The 24,415-nt window shown below is 37.0% G+C and overlaps 1 protein-coding gene across 2 annotated transcripts in view; it reads right to left on the bottom strand.

Annotated features, from left to right (window-relative positions):
- Positions 1–254: 254 nt before the first annotated feature.
- The window catches only part of LOC131029610 (uncharacterized), a 47,271-nt gene continuing 23,110 nt past the window's right edge, over positions 255–24,415 (bottom strand). The window contains exons 2-9 of one of the 2 annotated variants that reach the window (XM_057960162.2): positions 15,501–15,581; positions 15,279–15,338; positions 5,810–5,853; positions 5,374–5,416; positions 2,609–2,680; positions 1,463–1,564; positions 1,075–1,264; positions 255–740 (exon numbers count right to left, since the gene is read on the bottom strand). In XM_057960162.2, the coding sequence (XP_057816145.1) occupies positions 1,145–1,264; positions 1,463–1,564; positions 2,609–2,680; positions 5,374–5,416; positions 5,810–5,853; positions 15,279–15,338; positions 15,501–15,581 (522 nt within the window). In that variant the 3' untranslated portion in view covers positions 255–740; positions 1,075–1,144. The remainder of the gene's footprint in view (positions 741–1,074; positions 1,265–1,462; positions 1,565–2,608; positions 2,681–5,373; positions 5,417–5,809; positions 5,854–15,278; positions 15,339–15,500; positions 15,582–24,415) is intronic. The other variant, XM_057960163.1, reaches the window with a different exon arrangement.

Below are 24,415 nucleotides of genomic sequence, written 5' to 3'. Positions count from 1 at the left end.
CATCTTTAACTCCTTATTTTCCAAGAGTAACAATGATTCCAATGATGTAACGTGAGGTCCTTAAGAATTTTTCTTTATTAGGCTTGACAATTGATTTTTATTAGGAATGTGGAAGGCAATTCCTTCAATCTTCATTTGGCTTTCCAAGTGGATCCTTTCTTAAGATTATGTAGTCCTGTTTCCTCAAGTTCCACTCATTTAATAAAATACCAACTGCACTACATGCATGTTAAACTCATTACAGGGAACCGATAGGCATTGCAAATTTTTAATAAATTGTCAGACTTTAGTTCAGGCTAGCAACCAGCAGCCCATCTCATACAAAGGTTGTTGGACCTTACAAGATCTGAGAATAATTTCATTTCTTGGTAATCAACTAGATTAGGGGTCTGAATCAAAAAATACCAATATATTACACCTCATTTTCATTTCATGAACAAACTTGATAAGATGGAGGCAACAGTATAATGCCTAGAAGAAAATAATACATAAGAATCAAGAAACTGTGAAGTTACACCTGTCTGGAACCAGTACCATGAATCATGATCAATCTTTATAGAATCCAAGATTAACTTTGGGGCCGTGAGGTTCAGACTCAGTTTGCTGTGAGTAATTTAATTTTAGTTGTGTGTCTGCTTGGAATATATAATTTATCCCACTGGGAGGATCTGGATTGTATGTATTTTCATGAATTGCTCTTATTTCAGCCAAATTGGTTCCGTGTGATTTCTGGACAGCATCTGCAACAAAGTAAATAGTCAGTTGGTACTTTCATCTCATGTCCTCTTTCAAGCCCATGGCAGATTTGGCATTTGCATGAAAAGCAAATGATGAAACATGGTGTATACATACCTAACACATTCATAATTTTATGGCACATGGTGATCAACAGTTCAACCAGGATTTAAGATTTTAACTAATTAGGTCAATAGCTTATAAGAGTTTGAGAACTGTTAAAATTGAACAATGTAAATGAAGCAATTGGGACACAGAAACAAAGAGAAATAAAAATTTATTTCTCCAAGTCTTAATTCAAGGAAAATAGAAGTCCAGAAATTCAACTGAAAAACATACCAGGATTTGTTTGCATATTTCCAACAATTCTTTTACCAAGCAGAAAATGTCGCATGCATAAGCAAGCTCTTTAGAGAGCCCTCTCCAGCCATCCAGGAAGTGACATGGAAGTCTTGATGCCAAGGCGCCTTATAAATATAGCATAAAGGACATGAAGCAGGAATACAAATGTTCCACAGTTTAATAGAAGCTGCGAATAGATATGCATACAGAACACATTAGCCTTAGAAAAAAACCTAAACAGGCCAGCTTCCTCTAAACATTTCCATCTGCATGCTGGCAATGCTTATCATATCATCAAGATTCAAAATATCTAGGTACATAAGAGATGGAAGGAATATGGAAGAAAGCTCCAGAAAAAAAATAACGAGGGTTCAGATATGATTACCAAACTTGTGAATATTGCGTATATCAACTTCATTGAAGGAACCACATTGATACTGACAGCAGCAAACAAGTAAGACACAGAAGCATGAGCATTTATCATAATCTGCACAGTTTTAAAACATCCACAGTTTCAGTTCTGCATAATCAATGGAAAACAATCAAAACAGTATCTAAATGGTCAACAGTAACACTACTATTTTCAGGACAATAAGGCACAATGCCTTCATAATAAACTGATCAAGAAATAACTAACAAATAGAAATATCACAGCTTATATCTCATACTTCACATAATGTAAACAACTATACACAAAAATAAAAACAGACATGTGTGCATGCAACATGCAACATGCATGCACATATTCAAGTATGGACATACACAAATTATACAAATTTATAGATACTTCTTTATTAAATTGTACACATAAGAGCGTGTGTCGCAATTCTTTATGTATGCACAACATTTATTCTTCTATTCTCTTAATTCTACTTTAAGCTTGCAACCCAGAATTCATCCAAATTAGACTGCAACAAAAATTTGCATTCTTCAAAAAGCCCTCTTGGCAGAAAAAGAGGAGAGCAATCACTTTCAAAGCATACATACTCACTCCAACAGTAGCTAAACCTCTTTCATATCTTGGGCAAAGAAATAGAGAATCCAAGGATGTAACTACTTAAGCTAAAAGATCAGATCAATTTCCCATTAGGGCATAATGCCAATTACTTTTGTTTCTAAAGGAACTTCAATTCTGCTGAAAATATTAATCAAAAAATGAAGTTCCATTGTCAAGAGCCTCATTTGTTGTAATTGCTAGTGATTTAAAAACAATGGAGCAGGAAAACAATTTGCAATGAGAATGCATGAATGTTAATATATTTGCATGATCTGCATTTGTGCTGTATTGAATGACCTCAAAGATTTTCCCATATGTTTAACAATACTAACCACCTGAAATATTTCAAGAAATTCAAGAAACTGGCCTGGCCTTTATGCTTTGGAAAACTGACAAATTTTAACAAACTTGATATGGTCTGAATTTCATCTGATTTATGCATACAAACAAAAAGAGACTCATCCCAATGAATACTGAGAAAGGATCTTGATTGCAAGGCCAAAATAAAATAACTGGTGAAAATAGAAAACTTACCAGAGCAAGTATATTCTCCCTTAATAGCCATGATGTCAGAAGAACAAATCCCAATGCCCCAATACTGCGTACCTGCACATCCAATTAAATAATTACAGTAAATTACAAGAATTTATAATCAAATACAAATGTCAGGATATGTATCTTATTTGTAAAGAAGTTTAGTATTAGCATCATAAAGTATTGACCTACTTTTCAACAATATTGAAAAAACACATTCAAAAATGGGAATTTAAATTTTGCTGCCCTGTTAGGTAGATGACAGATAGCTAAGATGTTATATTATAACTAGATTTGACAAAGGAAAATTACAGCTACAAACTGTTGACATGTAAATATCATGCAACTATTGATCTTGCTAGAAAACATCTCACAAGAATAACACATGATGTCATGACTCAAAATACATGCATTGCAACCAAAGAAGTAACCATTTCCATATTCAAATTTCATGAAGAAAAATCATCATCCAACAAGTAAAGATATTAAGATAAAATAGAGAAAAAGGAAGAATCAGGCCCACAATCAACGAAAAACCACAAGTCAACCATCAGAGAAGTCAATGATGTGAGAGACATGGAAGCCACCTTAAACCTCCAGGACTGTAGATTTAAGTAAATTTTAAACACTCTGGTCTCAGACCACATGATCAGCCACGAGCAGCATGACTAACTCACAAGTTTGAGTCCTGACTGAACCCAAACAAGTCCAAATGGGCCAACCCAAGATTCGGTCAATCTGAGAGAGGGATTGCCTGACTTTTAAAGCATAAATATATAATCTTATAGTAAAAACAAAATTCTATATTTCTCATGTCACTCCTATAGTATAATGCAGGAGCAGACACATGTTTAGGGGAAATAATCAGATTTTTAAATCTCATTATTGACAAATTTGGAGTGAATTACATCTGTGGCAAGAATTTGCTTAGAAATCTCATGGTCAATCTTTCTCAAATTTTTGCCAGTGACCAGTGGCAAAAGAAGAGAGACAGCCACAGGTAGAGAGAGGGTCTCATGCACATATTGCTATTCCCAGGACATATTTGAAGTTGAAGACGAGTGGACCCAATACAATCTTTTCCCCTTTATGTTATCATGCCATCAATATCATTATACATACAAGTGCATAGTTGAATTACACTTTGATATTTAGTATTTATGTTAGCATGAATTTGTTTTATATTTGGATGTATTTGAAGTTAATTTCTTCAGGAAGAAAACTATAGTACTTACTGTAAATTTTCATATATCATATGATTTTTTTAACTTCCTGAATCTTGGTTTGGCATCTGATCCAAGTTCAGATTGACTCTGGCATATCAATCTTACCAAGTCCAAATCTGGCTAAAATGGTTTACAAAATTATCTGCAGATCTGTGTGGCCAGGAATTGGTAAAGAGTCGGAAGACCACATTCCACATGCTTGCAGTCATGCCACCATTTCAAGCTTATAAGGTTTAGATGTTCATCTATTAATTAATTTGATATTTTGGAAGATGCCAATATGCCAACAATTAACTCAGACACAAAAAAAAAATACTCTGCAAAAGTTGAAAAATTAAACCCCAAAAAAGATTATTGCAAGATCAGAATGTGTAGATGTCAAGAGGTCTATTCCCAAAAGCTTCCAGAAAAAAATCATTGACTTGCCCACAAACTTGGCTGGACTAGCAAGCTCAACATGTTTGATTGCGGGACCTACTTTGGTACCAAAAGAGTTTCGAAAACTTCTTGTGTCAATACTAAGGTATTTATTGTCATCAGTTCCCTGTGACAAACCAAAGTAATTCTGAAAGTGTTTTCTGAGAAATTGAGTTTTTTTTTGCAGATTTCAAAATTACTTTTACTGATTTTCTGTGATTTTCTCATGATATTGAGATCTGAAATTATCAAGCATATCAAGAGATTCAAAAAAGTGTTCCTAAATTATTGTCCAGTGACAACTAGGATTTGATTGCTGTGATGGAAGACTTATGTTTTGAATAGAATGGGATAATTTGGCTTGGGTATTATATAGCTCAAGATTTATCTCCACATCAAATAGAGTTTTTTCTGAAATTAAAAAGGTGCTCCTAGATAGTCTTTGCTCATAAACATACTAATAACACAAGAAAAATTGACAGATCATCAATTGGCCATCAGGCACCCAGACAGATGAAATCTGCAATAATTTAAAATACAACACACTAGCTAATGTATTGGACCTCTGTAATTGATCATGCTTGGAGAAATCTACGGAATAATGTCGACCCATCATCAATGCGTGTTCCACTTAATTACATATACTAGTTGGTACAATTTTTGCCTACTTGTCAGCACTTTTCCAAATTGATACTCTGGCTACAGCCCAATTAATGTGAGCAGCTCCTAGCCTATTTGTGCATTCAAAACTTAAATAAGTTAATAACTAATATGAATACAAGATCATTAATTTAGAAGATGGTTAACTGTGAAACACAACATGTGCTGGGTATATTGAACCTTCATTTACCTAAACACAACTCATGATTTTTAAGTTCTGAAACAACCTCAGATTCTCTGCCTCTTTTTTCATTTCTTAAATATGTGGACTGTATGCTAGTTCAATCATTACTTTATTCGTATTAATTCTTGTTGCTTTGACTATGAATCGTTTCTCTTGAAGCTGTTTTAGAACAGAGGCCACACATATATAATAAAAAATCATATATCGATCACACACACAAAAGAAAGAGACAGAGAAAGGATGGTGATAGAAAATAAAACAGGTTTTCAAGACATCACCATTGTGCAGATAAGAATTGATAGGCTCCAGTTTAGCTCCAACCTGAAAAAGAAATTCCAATGCATTGTTTATAGATAGGAATCTTGCTAGAAAGCATATTTTTACAAGGAACATGGTAACCAGAATAATAGCTTTTTAACTTTCTCCACTCTTTGGAAAATCAAAGCACAGACAAATTGGAAAGCATGTGTATATTTCTATTGGAACTACATTTTACAAATAGTAGTCATGGTGCATAAGGCTACCTACATTTTACAAATAGGAGTAATGGTGCATAAAGGTACCAATAGCCAAAATAATACATGGCTAACCACTCCAAAATATAAATGGAGTATCCAGTTTCTTCAAATGCTTTCTCATTGCAATGTGGCATAAGGTTTAAATATCCATATAAAGATGATGCAAATAACAAACAAGTAAGAAGCTACACCTTACCTCCACAGAGCACCCATAGCAAAGCCAACAGATCCATGCATTAGCTGCATAAAAGCAAAGCAATTTGATCTGTAAATATGAATTTTTTTCTTAAATGAGATATCAATTACAAACATCAGCCATGTTAGCATTTTAATTTGTTTTTTCCAGGACAATACAAAAATGGAACATTGTGTAAGGAATAAGGATTTACCTTCGAATTAGAAATAACCTATCTTTTTGGTTCTTCAGCAAGGGCAAAAGGGTTATCAGCACTTCTACTCAAAACAAGAAAGTTTTATGTCTTTTCTCATAAAGCATTCAACCTAAAAAGCTGGTAAACACTCACTCTTTCTTTTTAAAAGAAAAGACTAGAAGAATAAGTACACATAAAGATTGAATAGAATTAAACACACAATTCAAAAGACCAAATAAAGAAATGGTATACAAAGCAACAAATAACCACTGCACTTACTCCAATAGAAAGCCTATGATTCAATAAAAGCCATTTGATTTTCTAAATCAACACACACACACACACACAAAAGATATCACAAAACAGCTTGAACAATAACTAGCTGTTGGCGGCAATATTGTACGAGAATAAAACTAGTTAATTAAGTTGTATTTGTCTTTGTTAGTTCGGTAACCAAGGGATGGTAGTTACGGGTGCGACGATTGGCCCTCGCACCCCCTCGGTACCTTTATATACCTTGGAAGGTAACTTGTACGAACACACATGATTATGAATGGAATAGCATCTCTTATGTTTTATCTGATATCTATGGCATTATTATTCTACATTAAGTGTTCTATCTGTATGTTTTAACTGTTCACACAGAGGGTAAACATCTGGCGCCGTTGCCGGTGATGCTGGAGGCTTGGCGCCTCAGCGAGGGGGTTGGCGAGACCCGGATGCAGTCCTTAGTGAGAGAGGTGGAGCAGGCCTTCCGCAAAGGCTATCTTGAGCTCCGGAGGACACAACATATGGCATCCACAGCTGAGGCCTTGCACGTAGCAGTAGTGACGGCTCGGGAGGAGCTGACTACCAGGTTTCGGGAGGTTGAGGCTACCATGGCACAGACTCGGACAGCAATGGACATTCTGGTAGCAGATAAGTCTGCCTTGGTTATGCAGCTGGAAGAGGAAAGGGCATCCAGAGCTCGGTTAGAGACTCAATTGGTTAGTGCACTGGAGAGCGTGGACAAGAAGGATAAGGAAGTGTTGGAGGCAGCCTATATGGTTAAGACTACAATGGAGAGGCAGATGGTGGCAGAACGGAATCTAAAGAGGAGGACTAAGCAGGTGTACAAGCTGTGTGGGCGCTTGGCTTCCACCACTACACCACCACCGGCGCCTTCTTCATCAGGGACACCCTCTGCACCCCCTTAGTTTTTGATTTTGGGTTCTGTAGTAGCAATGTATTCCCCATTTTGTTGTAAGTCATTTGGAGACGACCTTTCTTTTTTGGGGGGGATGATGTTGGCAGCAATATTGTACGAGAATAAAACTAATTAATTAAGTTGTATTTGTCTTTGTTAGTTCAGTAACCGAGGGATGGTAGTTACGGGTGCGACGGTTGGCCCTCGCACCCCCTCGGTACCTTTATATACCTTGGAAGGTAACTTGTACGAACACACATGATTATGAATGGAATAGCATCTCTTCTGTTTTATCTGATATCTATGGCATTATTATTCTGCATTAAGTGTTCTATCTGTATGTTCTAAACTGTTCACCCAGAAGGTAAACACTAGCAGCAAGTAGGGATAAGATTACTATTAGTAAATCTAAGGACATAACGCACTTATAGTGTTTACAATGCTTTGCATATGATTTATTCAAGATAAATTAAAAGCATGCTGAAGTTCCTACACTAAAGTAGTTTGCTTGCGTACAACCTGAGTTGGCCTAGTGGTGGAGAACTTGTGCTCTTGAAAGAGAGGTCACTAGTTCAAATCCCACAAGGGGGTAGGGTATGTACATCTTATTGGCTTTGGCCCATTACCGATCAAAAAATAAACAAAGGTAGTTTGCTTGCAATCCATGCAATGCTCAAAATGAAAAATAATTTCAAAATTCATCATCTAAAACAAGAAACCCTGAAAATATACAATGGCCTACAATAAACCTTCTATAAGGTTATCTAAGAATGGCTCTCCAATAATAATAGCAACAGCCAAAAATACTACAGTCAGTCTGATATCAATGACTCTGATGCAACAAGAATGGCTGACTTGTCCTGCCCATGACAGATTCTCAAAAGAAACTTGAAACCCTAAACCCTGGAAATCCATCCTTACCACAACCACTTGACAAAAACTTGATTAAAATCCTTACATGGTGTTGCCAAGGGATATCGATTGATTCAAACCTTAACAGTTAGAGACACAACTTCAACTTGATGTTTCAGAGATTCTAGAATATGGCCATCTCCACACAATCTTCTTTATTAAAGATTGGATCATCAAAACCTACGTACTTGGACAATAAAGACAAGTTTGAAGAAGACTTAGAAATCATTGATAACAGTAGCTCATAAATGCTTGTAAAAGTGCAGAAAACCTGCTGCAACACTTGGGGAAAATCATAGGCATTCTACTGACAATTGAACCTCATATATTATGCTCCAATGTCATATCTTAACACTCAATAACGTAAGCTGAAAATAGACCCTTGCTTCTCCTTTATCAAATGATATAGTGACCAGCTGAAAGTGTTCACAAATGGCAGCCAAATGACGATGCATTTCTGTCGAACTGCAATAAAACCATTTGGAAAGCCTCATCTTATAGTGCCTCAGAAAACTGAATATTTTTGCAATCTTCTGACTTCCTTTGATCTAGAGACTATTGAGAATGGAGTTATTCATTTTACATGTTTTCCACCCTTTGGATTCAACAGGTTGGTGGCAACCTTCAATGCACTACTTGACCACCTTTCTGTTTCCTTTTTGTTTACAAACTGTTCACTTGCAGCCGAGTGCACCCCTTAGGCCTTATTGAGCAACTTTTTTAATGTTTTCATCAAGTTTGGTATCTATTTGTAGTGGCACACTCCTATTCACTATATGCCATTTTTTTGTCTTTGAATCTGCCCAGAGCAGTCATTGGCACATGCTTTATGGATAAGAAATCTTTTGTTTTATTGAATTTTTGGACAGATATACCAATGGCTTGAACTCTGGTCTTTTTGGCCTTTATTTTTTTGCTTTTGAAACTTCTGTCCTAATCCCTGCTAGGTGCACTCGAAGTTCACTTGGAAATCTTTATCTTAATAACCAAAAAAGTTAGTGGCATGCACACCAAGGTTCATTTTAGCCATGCTTGCCTTTATATCAACATTTTGGGCAGAAGACATTATGGCACGTACCTAGCCTTCTTTTGGCCACTTTTTGTATTTTGCCATTTTGGCATTTGCAGATGCAGTTCATATCATGGTTAGCACTTCTCTTGCCTCCATGCCTCCATTCAGACTTCACACTTGCCCTCCTCTTCATATTGGCGCACTCTTGAGACTTGGGTATCATTTCTGTATCATTGATCAACCTGCAGAGTTGCATGCTTCAGGTCCTGGGGACAAATTGTCTGTTTAATACTTAGACATCTATCCCTTCATTATGGCACTAAAACTATTGCATGTTGCTACTTCTATAAAGTTTGGAAGAGGACAAAACTACTGAGTTCTACTACAAATGCCATTTTTTGGACCTTCTCTGCATCAGCATGCTCCAATGGTCTAAACGTTCACCTTTGATATTTTTTAATACAGTAACTCTTAGGAATTCTCTCTCTTCTGAGCTTCAATCTTCACCTCACCTGATGGGTTTGAAAGGTTCATCATTGATTATCATTGTGCAATGACACTGAAAATGACTTTGTAACACAAAACTCATAGCATGAGAGACAAGGAATCAACAATAGCTCACCAGACAATATAACTATATGACTAGAAAAATGACTTATAGCAAATAATATATAGATGTGTACAAGAAGCCACAGACACAATATTACATCTCCAATTAGCTGATAACTTCTTTAGTTTTACCGAATGCAACCTTGTTCACATAAGATGCTTCAAGTGCAACACTATTTTGCAGGGCAAAATATCAACATATTTTCTTTTATTACAGAAGCATAAATGAGTAAAGCTTAAGAACATCTTCAGAACACCATGCAACATGTAAGTTTCCTTAGATGGGTATCTTACTAAAACCAATTTATCCAATCTATATGTTACTATTTATTATCAGTGAACCCAAAAAGTTTAGAATGTTATACAGTTGGCTTATAGGTTATTTTCTGAAACATAAAGGTAAAGTTTACATCTAGACATCTTAAGATGTACGCAATGTGAATGTTCAAAAATAAGTATAACAAACCAAATAGAGTGCCTCTATACTAGAAAGATTTTCATAGTGGAACAGTTGTAAAAATTTACTTGGGGTTTGGCTGCCCAACTATTGGCTTGCTGCCCATCCTCCTTGAGAGTTGCTGATTCCAATTCAAATGACCTGTCCTCTGTCTTCCTTATCCTCATAAGCAGACTGCAATTATTTTATAGGCTCTTGCCCTTATTTAATTTTCTCATTGTTATCCCCCCTTCCCAATTTCTTCTTTATGCATAGATTGCGATAGATGTTTTGATTCAGCTTGTGCCGTGGAATCATGGGAGTTCTAATTAGGTTAATGACCCCTCCATGAATGAAGCTGATCTTACTCACATCCCAGCTTTGACTAGTAGAAGATCTAACAGCCAATCTCCTGTTTGAACATCTATGGAGTATACAGGTAGCAGATCCAAGAACAACAAAGAGAATACCAGAGATCAAAGAATCAATCTCAACCCCCCCTCTTCTTTCAGCATGCCCTGCTTCTGCAGATTTTCTAAGTTCTATCCAAAGCCTTTGTCCTCAATGAATTGGGTTGAAATAGCAGCCAGACGACATGCCTTCTGCACACCTCATTCTGTCATTTCTTCCCTTTGTATATGTAGCAATAATGTTCAGCTCTCTCTTGATGAAGACAATGTTTGCCCACATCGTCCTCTCAATTGGGATGGTTTGACTTCTAGTAATTTTCATTCTTTGACCAAAATCAACTCTCTCAATCAAAATCAGCAACAGATTAGTGGAAATTATGGCAAACACAATGTCCCCTAAGATGTAACAAGGAATAGGCACTACACCTCTCAGGTTAACTTCGAAAGGCTGCATGAAAACACTCCACTAGTGAATTCATGGTATGGCTAAGGAGAAGGAAATGGATCTTTCTCTATCTCCCCCCAGTTTCTGTTTCTGAACTTTAAAGAATGATAAAGGAGCAAATGGTCAAGATAAACAACATTACAAGAGCAAATGAAGTTTTCCACATGGTAATTATGAATTTAATTAAAGTCACATTCTAGTCCCTAGGAGTGAACCCATCCCTCATTTATGATATTTTTGATATTGCTCTTATAAACTCTATGAATGTGTTGGGTAGTGATTAAGGTCTCAGAACATCAGCATGGACTCCCACCTTGCTGGTGTTTCTTGGTGTATTTGTTCTTGTGAGATTTCACCATTTTTTTATATAATATATAAAAAAGTAAAATTGATCATAAAATTTATAGATTTACATTTTTATTAATTTCAATATTAAATTATTATTTACTATACATAAATATTCATTCTAAATATTTACCAACTAGTTAAAAATTTAAAAAGTTAGTAAAAATCTATTAAAAAAACTCGAAACCAAAAGGAATACCCATAAGCTATATTTTTAGTTCATTAGGGGGCATGCCCAACTCTGAGTCCAATTGGTACCCAATTAGGATCAAGTCCAGCAAATTAGGAGATTTCGCAAAGGCGTAGTCAGATGCCTATATGTTCATCCAAAACAAACTTCTGGCGAATCCAGCAAATTCCAGCCCAGAAAAACTCTTTTTTAATAAATCACAAGTTGTTATCAAAGAGAGAACAGTTCATGCAAGCTGTATCACTTGGAAAGGCAAAAACAAGAGATATGGAGGAGATAGTAAGTGCAGAAAAACAATATAATGTATTAGAATCTGCAAAACACATGATAACCCAAGATCTAGAGCAGAAAATTGAAACAATGAAACTGCAAATACAAATGATCAAAGATCACAATAGCATTAAAAAGTTAGAATCCAACAAGAGAAATGCAAATGGTATTAAGAGACCTCCATAGCATGAAGTTACGTGAATTCATGAATGTGTAAATACAAGTTACGAGGTGGCAAATACAACCAATAGGGAGAGTTCACCAAAAGTATCCAAAAATAGGAAAGCATAACTCCTATTGAAGATGTTGACATTCACTTCACTAACATTAATACCCACTTTATTAACCTATGCAAGCTTAAATTAAACTATCAAAAAACCTAGACTACCATCCACCCTTGAGCATAGTTTAGGGAGGTGAAAAGATGGGTGCCAGCAAATGAAGCCTAATGAGGCACCCATGTACATGGAGATCCCCTCAAAAGAGAAGAAGGCCCCCCTCAAGAAAAGGAAAAATGGTGCCCCCACCTCTCTCCCCTGCCAAATAGAGAGAGAAAGACCCCTCCTAGAGTAGAGAAGGAAAGGATTAAGAAGGCTCCCAGAAGAGTAGCCTCCTAATGTCCCTGCAATATCAATGAGTCGATATAGTAGAGAAAAGAATGTGAATGAAAAATGCCTCAAAAAAAATGCTAAAGTAGATCCCTTCACAATAAATAATGCACCTTCCTTTTGGAAGAAAGAAACCCCAAGCAGCAAGTCTATTAAATTCCCACTCCAAAGGTGGAATGAAGGGCAGGAATAGGAAAATCTCTGGAAAATGCTAATATATCCAAGCCACTGCTTAAATGTGTCAAATTCTGATTAGGAGTTCCAAGCCTAACTGTAGAATATGGCGATAAGGAAGTATGCAATGTAGGAGACAGAGTAGGATGGTTTACAAGTACGCTCAGTACATCCAAAGAGAAAAACCCCCCAAAGAAGAACAAGAACCAAAAATGGATCCTAGCAAGAAGGCCATGTAAGGTACCCAAGTACAAAGATGGTCCCATAAAGAGAGGCAAAGAGAACCCCCCAAAAAGGGGGAGTACAAAGATGTCTCCAGACGTTGCTCAACAAAGCCAATGCTAAATTGTGACAAGTACTAATGAATCGAAACAGGTACCAAATATAACTCAAGATAGCTTCCAACATTAGAATGTGAAGTGAACCAAAGTCCAAGGAATCCTACAGATGGTGTCAAAATAAATGACTGAGCTGAACCATAGGATTTTGGAACTGCAAGCTGTGTCAACATGTAAGCATGTAGAGGCAGAGAAAATGCATCCAGTGAAGTAGATGCAACTCCTTCATAGCTGCCACCAAAGAGAAAACAAACATCCTCAATAGTGTTATTAAGATCTAAAAGGTGAGAGTTCACAAATAGATATTAAATGTCTGGTAAGAAGACCTCTGAAAAAATAGGATCGTGTAGACATGAACCCTGCTGCAAACAATCATTGGAAGCCCATGAAGAAGCAACTCTTAACTCTGAAGTTAGCAACAGGTATAGGAAGATCTCAAGAAGTGTCATGCACTGCTTAACTCAATTTTTGTTCAATGTTCTTCACTTGCAAAGTCGATATTTAAATTAACAGTATCAGATGAAATAAAAAAGTTTTTCCAAGTTAAGGGCCAATACAGGTTAAAATCCATTGCAAAATGAGGTTGTTGCTGAAACATCTCTAGGTTTTACTTTTTTCCCAAGAATTTATGATAAGAAGATGACATCCATTCATAAGCAGCCAAACAAGACAGCTACTACTAGAACTGAGATTTTGAGAAAACAACTTAAAATGCAACCCTTTCACGTGACATTCCAAGACCAGGTAGAACAAGATTCACTCAATGGCCAACATTTCAAAATGCAAAGCAACAAAGTTATTGCAAATTTAATCTCATCTCCCAAAAGAGTGTGATGAGTAAGAGGCCTTCCAAAAAAATCTTAAAACTTTTCTGTTAAGAATGGAGTAGAGTATATCAGAGTTCTAAAAACTGCTCAAGGCAGGCACACCAGGCACTATGATATCACAGAGTTTGTCAAGCCTTTCAAATTGGTTTTTCAATGACCAAAGACAGCAAGGTGTCCTTAACGAAATACATGAGGGTAGTCCCTTGAAAAGCAATAAGTCTCAGCAAGCAATATGTCATAAACCTTTTAATATGCATAGTTGCACAAACCCATTGTAAATATCAATTCATATTTTGAGATTGAATGGATATAATTGCCATGCTTACCCAAAAAATCTCAACCAACAAATGTTAAGTGCCCTAATAATTAATAAAGCAATGGAAAATAAATTTTATTCCCAAGCAAGTAAACATAAGTTATAATCACCTAATCACCAGACAAAAGTTGCTTATACTTCTAACTTATCTCATAAAATCTTTGCAAAAATGCTGGCTCACTGGATAAGCAGAGTCTTCCTGTACTGATGAGACCGGAGAGAGTCATGTTATCTAACAGCTAGAATCTTCTGGATACAATCCTAAGTCTAACCATATAGAAAGTCATGGAATAGGTCATGTACACTAGTAGGAACACACTTTTCATCAACATTGATTTTGAAAAGGCTTGCAATCATATTGAGGAAGCCTAATGTAGAAATCCAGAGGAATTTTATTCCCTTATTTCTAATCATGCTAGGATTTTGTTTGTTAATGCTTCAACTGCCTGTCCATCAATCGCATCAAATATGATGAGGTTGGGTCAAATCACTCCATCTGTGAAGGTATCTAGCTGCTTTATATTCTCTATGATTTTCTCTGCTGGGACATTTATCTATCTGACTCTACATTAGACAGTTTTTGAAACAGTAACATTGATTGCTTGAGGCTCAATTAAGGTTGTTCATGGGAAATTATAAGTCCCGGCAAAGGATACCCATGAGACAAGCAAAATCCTGAGTTGAATAGATTCATGGAAATAGTAATATGAAATAGTGAATTTGAACATATGTAGATTAATACATAATTATATTATTACTGGCACCAAGGTACACAAAGAAGCCAAAATTATTGAGTCCCAAATTAGTAACTTAAGTATCTAAACAAATCAATAATGAATGTCAAAAGAGGGCCATTAGTTCAAACATGGTTTGGAGATGCTTTTTGTCTATTATTAAACAACTTCTTGTTAAATACTTGTTTCCTAGGGTTTCGTGGAGGTAATAGCATACCCAAGATTATTGTTTTATACTTTTTCATTGTGTGCAGGTATTCAAATAGGATGGTCCAAAACAAGTGCTCTATTTTAATAACGTGTTGCAGATTTCTACTATTTGGAACTAAATGCTAGAGAATTTCTGATTCAATAAAGTTGCACAGAAAAGGGTCTGTACCTCTCTGAATAAAAAATGACTATGCATTCAATACTCAGAATAGCCCCAGAATGACAAAGGAAAAATAATACTCAATAAAAATGAGAGCGCTATTATACTGTACCAAATAAGTAGCTGCCTTCAGTGGACCAGATATAATCAATAGCAGGATTGCTGTAGACACCTGTAAGATCATTAACAAAGCTAAAATTAATTTTTTACTTGATTATAAAGTTAGCATGGCTAAAAGAAACAAGGTAAAAAAACAATAACAAATCAAATCTTCAGCCTACTTATATTTCAAGCCATGCCATGAGCAGTGATAGAACAGGTTGATGAAACAAACCATAGTTTTTCTTCCAGCAGCTACACCCCATCTCATCGATGAGATAACTAAGGGAAGAGAGAAAAAGTAACCAAAGTAATTCTGCAAAAATCCATGCATCACAATTAAAACCATTAACCTATATTCTTCTTTTACTAAATATTTGAAAAAAAATAGAAGATTTTCTTAAAATTGACCTAGACTACTACACATTTGACCTCATTTTTATTCTACAAACAATAAACTAAGGCATAATTAACATGGTAACTTATACTGGTGGCAAATCATCCTTAAAGAAACAACTTGCAAGGAATAAGAGTGGTATTAAAAATTGTAAGCAACACTTGGGCAACTATTAAAGCTTTCAGAGTCCAAACACTGTCCATAAGACAAATCAGACAAATGCAAGACAGCATAATACATGTTATAATTGTCTTCTTCCAGTTCATTGTATTTTGGATTTTTGATGGCTACTTCCTCCATATTGCTTTAATCAACAATTTGCCTACAAGCACCCTCAATCATGTTGAGCTTTTCGTTAAATTTTCAGACCATAGTAAGCAGATTCTGCACTCAAATTCAAACCCTAACTGCAACTAGCATGAACAAAAACTCCAATCAAAACAGCAGATATGAGCATGCCATTCTACAAACAAATACTGCAGAAAATATGAATAACAAATACTCACAAATCTTAACTCTCAAAACTGCATCTAAATTTTATTGAAACTGAAAAGCATTTTACACTGCACTAGTTCAACGCTCAAATATACACTCTATGTCTGCTCTCTCTATCTATCTTATTTCAGTGATGTGCCCTAGGTCTCTCTTATAGAACAAGAGAACTCTAGGGTTTACAATGAATATTCCCATCTTATCGGAGTGCCTAGGTGAGAAAAAATAAAGAAAACAAAAATACACCTTGCTCTGAAATAAGAACAACGGCTTCTCTCAAAATTTAGAATCCAATCTAAATATGAGAAATGCTAAAAAAATTAAGTGCACCCTACTGAAGGAGAACAGCTATAGAAAAACAATCACTTCCTCTTTGCAAGAAAGTGTTCTCCATCAAACCCAATCACTACATTAGTATCTCAAACTTCAATTTTGCCAAGGGCTTTGTCAAAATATCTACAACCTTCGAATCTGAGGTAACATACTTAAGAATGACACAGGATTCGCCAAATTTGATTGAAAAAATTTGAAGTATAGCAAATTTTTTAAAAATCATTAAAAATGCCATGAAATACAGATGTATAAATTTTCAGAGGAAAAATTGTTCAAAATTTGTTACAAAAACAGTGTTAAATCAGGATTTTGCATTTTTTTCTATAACAAAAAAATGCCTCATTCTGCAAAATATATTATTTTCTTCCAGTTCACTTTTTCCCAGAGGGTTGTCTCCATAGGTGGTTACCCTTTCATCATCGCATTATTGCAAGGAATGTTAGTGCCCTCTCTTAGTACTGTTGTATTCATCATGGTTGGTCTGCATCTTGCCCTTCCACACCCTCTTTAACTAATTTAAAGGTGTTTGTTCACAGGATTTGATGGTGCTGGTCTGCATTTTGCCCTTTGCACAACCTCAATCACTGAGATGAAGATGTTTGTTTGAACTCAACAGGATCTGAAGCTGTGTGTTAAATGATTTGAGGAGATTCAACTAAGTTTTATAAGTAATTTGAAGCATTTGTGTAGCATTTGAGCTGCAGCATTGATAGCTTCTATTTACAAAAAAATTAGAGATTAATGTTTCTGATTTTTCATTACATTTTGTTTGTTTGGGGTTTTCTCTTAAGTTACTTTTTAACCTAAATTTTTATGAATATATAATATTTATTAATATTAGCTTTACATATAATTTAATTATTATATATTAACTTTATTAATATTTATAAATAATAACCTGTTAATGGGTCTTCGGGGGTTGATCCAGTTTTTTCTTTAGAGAAGATTAAATGGGAACCACAGAGCAAACAATGGATAAAGATCAATTTCGATGGTGCATCAAAAGGAAACCCGGGAACCTCAGGTGCGGGAGTGGTGGCGAGAGACGACAACGGATTTATCCTATTCAAAGGAGCTCAACGATTGCAGGATGGCACCAACAATGAAATAGAGGTCCAGGCGGCCTTTCTAGCAACAAAACTAGCCTTAAACATGAAAGTCCAAAGGCTTCACTTAGAAGGGAACTCTCAGATAGTTATTAATGCAATAGCTAAAGGCAACACGCCATGTTGGAAGCTAAACCGATGGGTGGCGATGATCCGAGAGAAACTCAACACATTCGTGGAGTTCCGTGTCACCCATATTAGGAGGGGAGCAAATGCAATGGCAGATGTGCTGTCAAACATTGGAAGTGAATTGGATAGTTGCGCGGCCAAATGGTGGAAAGGCCATGGTCGCGTGTGGGAGTGGTACTAATTGCAGTCTTTTAAAAATGTGCAGTCCTCAACTTGTTAAGGCGAGTAAAATTTGGCAAGTACAAATGCCAAGGTGGCGACTACTCTTTGAAGGAGTTGTCTGTGGCAGGTCGCACAAGCGGAGTGAGGGGAGGATGGCAGGAAATCCTGTTCTTGATCTCATGGCATTAATGCCTTATCCTTCGCACTCATTACCCATCCTATACGATGGAGACAGAATTTATTACCCTTTGAGCTGCATGCCAGGGTTTGTTTTGAAGTAGAACTAATTTGTATCTTGTAGCTTCTGTATGACATTGTATTGCAGGAAGTGTTGTTTTGAAATTGCAGGTGACCATGGAGGCCAATTTCACGTTGCGAACAGACAAAAAGTTGGTGCCCTTTTTGGGCAAAGTATCGGATAAACGAATGCAAGGATTGTTCTGGTTTAAGGAGGAGAAGTTGTGGGCGGCAGCTCAACTCATGCTTGCGGAGGACATGGCTTATATCCGTCACCGATATCAAACTAACATGGAGGTATACTCTCTGCTTCTAGTGTGGGTTTGTGAGTTCGAACCGGAGGTGGAAAAGGTAAAACTCACATTGATCAAATTGATCGATGGGGAGTTTTTGATTAACCTGGATTCAATCTTGGAATGGGTGGTACCGGGAGTTGGCATTCGAATCAAGGAAGGGGACGACCAGGAGGAATTGCTTCCTTTTATTCGTGGTCCAGAGGATGAAATCAAATACCAGTGCCGTGAGCGTGCTCGTGTGGGGTGGTGTTGACGTGTATTTTGTACACTATCAAACACAGAATAAAATACCCAAGGGTACCTTATCCTCTCTTGAGTAAAGCCTCTGAATGCTGAAGATATCGCGAAAAGGATCAATTAGGATGACTTCAAGGTTCTTAGTTGTAGGATCTCTACATGTGGATAAGCTCTCTGTGGTATGATGTGATTTGCTGGAATCACAAGGGGACTTACATTTGATGATTGAACGTCTGATCTGCTTTGAATATTGCTGGAACACAGGATTTTACTGCCTTAGATTTGAAAAAAAAAGGAAAAAAGACGAGGGCGAGGAAAGAATCTAATCCTAATACTAAGAATGTAGGAGCAATGAATGATCTTTGATGAAATTCTAACTAAATCTTGTTTTGACATCCCAGGACCATCTCCACAAGGTTAGTGCGATCTTCGAAGGAAAGCTTTATGATGTTCAAATCATCACTGCAGGCATAGACACCATCAGGCTGATACATATCAATGAAGAAGCAACAATTGAAGTTAAGCTTAAGCTGAATGATTCCAGTTGACTACACAAGGCAAGTCTGCAATCAACAAACTGCTAGTAGTATGGATATACGAATTTCACCATCAATCAAGCACATTTCTTCCACTCACGAAATCAAATATGAGAAGTATAAAGACCATGCAAATTGTCGAATCGACCCATAAATTTCACCATTTCTTCAATGAAATTACAAGTCTTTTACAACAACATCTTGGCAACAATCTTTGCCTTCTCTCTCTATTCTACTCTAATTGCTATTCTATCAACTGACTAATTCACTATCTAACTACTCTCTATCTATCTTCTATTAACTGCTTCTAACTACTTTTACAAAATGAAGAGTCGGGGCTTATATAGTGCCCTTAATACAATTCGATGGCTAAGATCAATTCGAGATCAATGACCAAGATTTTACAATGAAAACCCTAATTAGGGTTTATTACAAAAATTTAATGTTGACCAATGAAATAATTGTATTGCTTGGACACATGTCCTCTCTGGAAAAATCGACCAATGGATAGCCGGGGTAGGTACATCGGAGTTTGTGCCATCTCCCATGAGTTAGGTACATTGAATCTGGACATGCTGAGGTGGACCTATCCGACTGCAGAAGTGATGACTAGGATGCCACCTTGTCCGACACTTGTAACTTGGTAGATATTCGATTTGATGTTGTTGAGAAGCTAGCTTTAATTAATTCATCTGGAACTATCTGCTTCTTCAACGAACCCTTTGCTCTGACTTCTTTTGTCTCTGATGTGCAGGATGTTGATGTACCTCGCCTTGTAATGTTGGATTGGAAGAGGTCGCCCTTATCCTGATGATGCTGGATTGAAGAAGGTCGTCCTGGTCGATGCTAAACTGGAGGGAGTCGCCCTTATCCTTGCTTGATCTTCTTGGAGGAGACCGTCCTTGATCTGGCTTGATTTTCCTTGAGGAGAGCCTTCCGACTTGTAGATCTTTCGAGCTTGGGAGTCGCCATCTTGATACCTACACAACATTTCACAATTAATAATATATCTTGAAGTGTAGAAATTAAACTTAAAAGGAAGATTTAAGATTTTAATTAGGAAACATCATGATAAATCTTGAGTTATCATTTCCTAATTAACCATGCAATACTTAGACTTTTCTAAAAAAAGTCTAAAAATCAAACCTTGAACAAGGGTGTTAAGATGATTTCGCCATACCTCCTCTTGAGTATTAAACTCTAAGAAATGATGTAAAAATAGATGAATTTTGCTAGGCAAAGTGTAGATCAAAGCTCTCCCTTGGATAAAATGCACCTCCTTTAGCTTGGAAAAGAACTCCACCTTCCACTAGCTTCTTCAAGATCTGGAAATTCGCCTTCAAATGTCTTCAAAAAATCTGGAAATTATCCTCCAAACTAGCAAGAAATACGCCTCTCCAATAGCCTTCTCCACACTTAGTAGAAATTCTCTCCACTCCTCTGGATTTCGCTCCTCAAATTGCTCTCCAATTTCGCACTTAGGAAAGGATGAATGATTTGGATAATGAAAACACACCTCCAATATATATAGAGCGCTCGCCACCTTGTTCCCCCTAGGCCGACTTGGCAAAAAGAGGTTAAAAATAAATAAAATTGCAAAAAGGAGAGGCCGACTTGATAAAATAAATAAAAATAAGACCTCAAGCACTCCATTTTCAATTTTAATTTAATAAAAAATTAATTTTAAATGCCTTCACAATAAAAGTTCGATTTTTCAAGGCTCAAAATTAATTTTCTAAATGCCAATGTGTCCTTTATTAAATGCCAATTTAATTAATTTTTTCAAATATTTTGAATTTAGCAATTTTGGCATCTAATGCGATTTGGTGGATATTAACGCCCAAATATGGTAAAAAAAATAATGAATGCCATTAACTTCGCTCTGGTCCCTTGGAGAGGGACAGGAGCGATTTTCACTTTTGCTCTTATTTCTTCGTCCTTTAATTGCCAATTTTCATTGTGGGGCAAGCAATGATCCCCTTCGTCCATTCTATGCATGCTCATTTTGCTTTCGCAAGGCAAAATTGGTGTTCTAAAGATTTTCGCCCTGGTCCTCCAGTGAAGGACAGGAGCGCTTTTTGTATTTCAGGCTAGGATTCTCAAGTTTTGAAGTCAAATCTTTGTTCACCATGCTTTAGAAGATCCTTCCCATCTCGCACAACCTTGCCTTAGCATACTCTCGGAGGGAAATTGTTGATTTCATAAAAATCGCCCTGGTCCTTCAGTGAGGGACAGGAGCGCTTTGGAGTCCATTGCACAAATTCTTGATCACATCAACTTCAAATTACCCTCAAGGCGTAGAACATCATTCCCCACTCCTTCTTGAGTCCTGGAAACAAAAATAGCATTTCAAAATGTAAGGTAAATGGGCACACTTGGAAATTTTGCCCTGGTCCTTCAGTGAGGGACAGGAGCGCTTTTCTTTATTGTCATCAAAATTTGCTAATCTTGTATCTCAATTCCACTTCAAGGCATTTTAAACACTCTTTCAAACTTGCGCCTTGATTTAGATTTGTCCAAACTTGGAGAGAAAGGCTAGATATTAGGTTTTTCACCCTGGTCCCTTGGTGAGGGACAGGAGCGCTTTTTGTAAATTCAAGCTTGTCTGTCCTTTGCTAGCCTTCCAAATTATCTTCAATGGGCTAATCGTGCCTTATTCCATTCATTTCAATCACAAACTTGCCTTGTCTTTTGCAAGAAATTTGCACTTTTTAGAAAATCGCTCTGGACCCTTGGAGAGGGACAGGAGCGCCTTTTTACATCTTGGTGTATTTCTTTGTTCTTTAAACGCTCAATCGCATCTAAGGCATAAAACATCATTGCTCCCTCCTATCCAAGTCAGGTTTTGCCTCAAAATCTTAAACAAAGAGGAGAATTTTGGAAAAGACGCCATGGTCCTTCAGTGAGGGACAGGAGCGCTTTTTGTCATTTGGGTTGATTTCCTCCTTTGTGGACCACTTAAATTATATTCAATGGATAAATCATGTTTTCTTTGGTCTCTTCAAATCATAAAATTGTCTTGATCCTGCAAGAACAGTGCAAATTTGAAAATCAAGCTCCGGTCCTTCAGTGAGGGACAGGAGCGCTTTTTGCCCTCTAGGCTAAAATGCTTCATCTTTCATCATGAAATGCCTTGGCTAAGGAAGATATCATCTTGTTACATGCCATGAATAAGAGTTCAAGTCTAAGAAAGGTCTAAAAATGTGCATCTAAAGAAAATCGCTCTGGTCCTTCAGTGAGGGATAGGAGCGAAATTACCCTTCTAGGCAAAACTCCATCATTTCATTGTCTTCAATCAAGTCCGGATGCTCTATCACGTTCATTTCATCCTCCACCATGCCTTTGATGTCTCAATTTAACCAAACAAGGTCAGGAATGACTCCAATAAGCCTTTTCGCCCTGGACCCTTGGTGAGGGATAGGAGCGATTCGCCTTGGTCCTCCTGAGAGGGTCAGGAGAGAAATTCGCTCTGGATCCTCAGTGAAGGACAAGAGCGAAATTTGACTTTTTGAACTCTCTATCAGGATAATTTTTATGGAATATAACATTTAAGTATAAGAAAGATTTCTTATACTTTAAGTTATATTCCATATATACTTTCAGGATGTTTGAGAGTGGTTTCAGACATAGTTTTAAAACTCGCGGACTCGCCACGGACTCGCGAGTCCTTTGGCGCCGCGAGTCGACTCGCCTAGGACTCGCGAGGCGAGTCCAGGCGAGTCCCTGTGAAAGACTCGCAAGTCTTTCGCAAAGACTCACGCGAGTCTTTCGCTCGGACGCGCGAGTCTTTCACAGGGACTCGCGGGCCCAGAAAAACGCGCCCGTTAGGGTTAAAAACATGTTTTTTTTTAATTTTTTGACTTCATTTTGGTTTTTTTTTGGCTGGAGCAGGTTAGAAGGGTTTGGAGGAGTAGAGGGAAGAAGGAAAAAACAGCAAGAGAGATCTAGGTAAGGATTTTTCTCTTTCTTTTTTTTTTTCATTTGAATCATTTCATTGTTTTGAAACTGAAAAAAATCTTGAAAAACAAGGGGATATGCTGCCAAATTTTTTTCTATTTTCTTTCCTAAGTTATTTCCTTTTTTTTTTTTCTTGTTTTTGAATGCTATTTTTCCCAAATGATTCATTGTCATTTTTTTTGTTGATTTTCCATAAAACCTTGCTGATTTTTTTTTTTTCATGTTAAATCAGCAATGGCAAGTTCAACTCCAAGGGCAACCCCAAGGTCAAGAAGACAAAGAGATAAAGCTTGGAAATATGGGATTGCAGGAGCAAAAAGGGGGAGGTCACTTGCACCGAATGCACAAAATGGATGACTGGTGGAATCAATAGATTAAAATACCACCTTGCACAAATACCTAGATATGGTGTGGAGGCATGCCCCAAATCAACTCCTGAAATTATTAGAGAGATGAAGGCCATTCTTGCTGAGAATGATATGCATAAGGAAGAAAGGCAAAAAACAAGAGAAGCCATGGCAGCTGCAATGAATCCCACATTGTCCACTTCGGGTCCCATTGGTCACAGTCGGGGTCGTCAGTCACTTTCATCTTTTGGTGACAATGAGGGTGAGGCTAGTGGCACTCCTGTTAGATCAGACCCTAATTTTTTTGTACCACGCAATGTTCCAGGTGCACAACCTTCACTTGAAGGTACAGGATGGAATAGAGAGAAGCATGAACAAGCACGGATAGCAGCTTCAAACTTTTGGTTTTACAATAATCTATCTTTCAATGCAGCAAACAATGTGTATTGGGAAAGTTTTGTTAATGCATGTACAGTGGCGGGTAAGGGGTTTAAGGCCCCAACAGATCATGACTTCAGTGGGCCATTGCTAGAGAAAGCTGTGAAAAATACAGAAGGTGTGGTTGATGATCAGAAAAGGTATTGGAAGAGAAAAGGATGCAGAATTTTATCTGATGGATGGACAGATGGACGGAATAGGACTCTTCTCAACTTCTTGGTGGCTTCAAATGGTGCAATGGTATTCATAAAGTCTGTTGATGCCTCAAATGAAAAAAAAAATGCAGAGACTTTGTGTAATCTGTTGGATGGTGTGGTTCGGGAAGTTGGAGTTGAGAATGTTGTCCAAATCATCACGGACAACGTAGCTGCATATGTATCTGCAGGTAGAATGCTTATGCAGAGGCATCCTTCGATTACATGGAGTCCTTGTGCTACACATTGCTTGGACTTGGTGCTAGAGGACATTGGGAAGATTGGATGG

The sequence above is a fragment of the Cryptomeria japonica genome, chromosome 3 (genome assembly GCF_030272615.1).
Source record: "Cryptomeria japonica chromosome 3, Sugi_1.0, whole genome shotgun sequence".
Lineage (NCBI taxonomy): Eukaryota > Viridiplantae > Streptophyta > Pinopsida > Cupressales > Cupressaceae > Cryptomeria > Cryptomeria japonica.
Note: the sequence above shows the minus strand (reverse complement) of the source record. Positions and strands in the feature narration are given on the sequence as shown.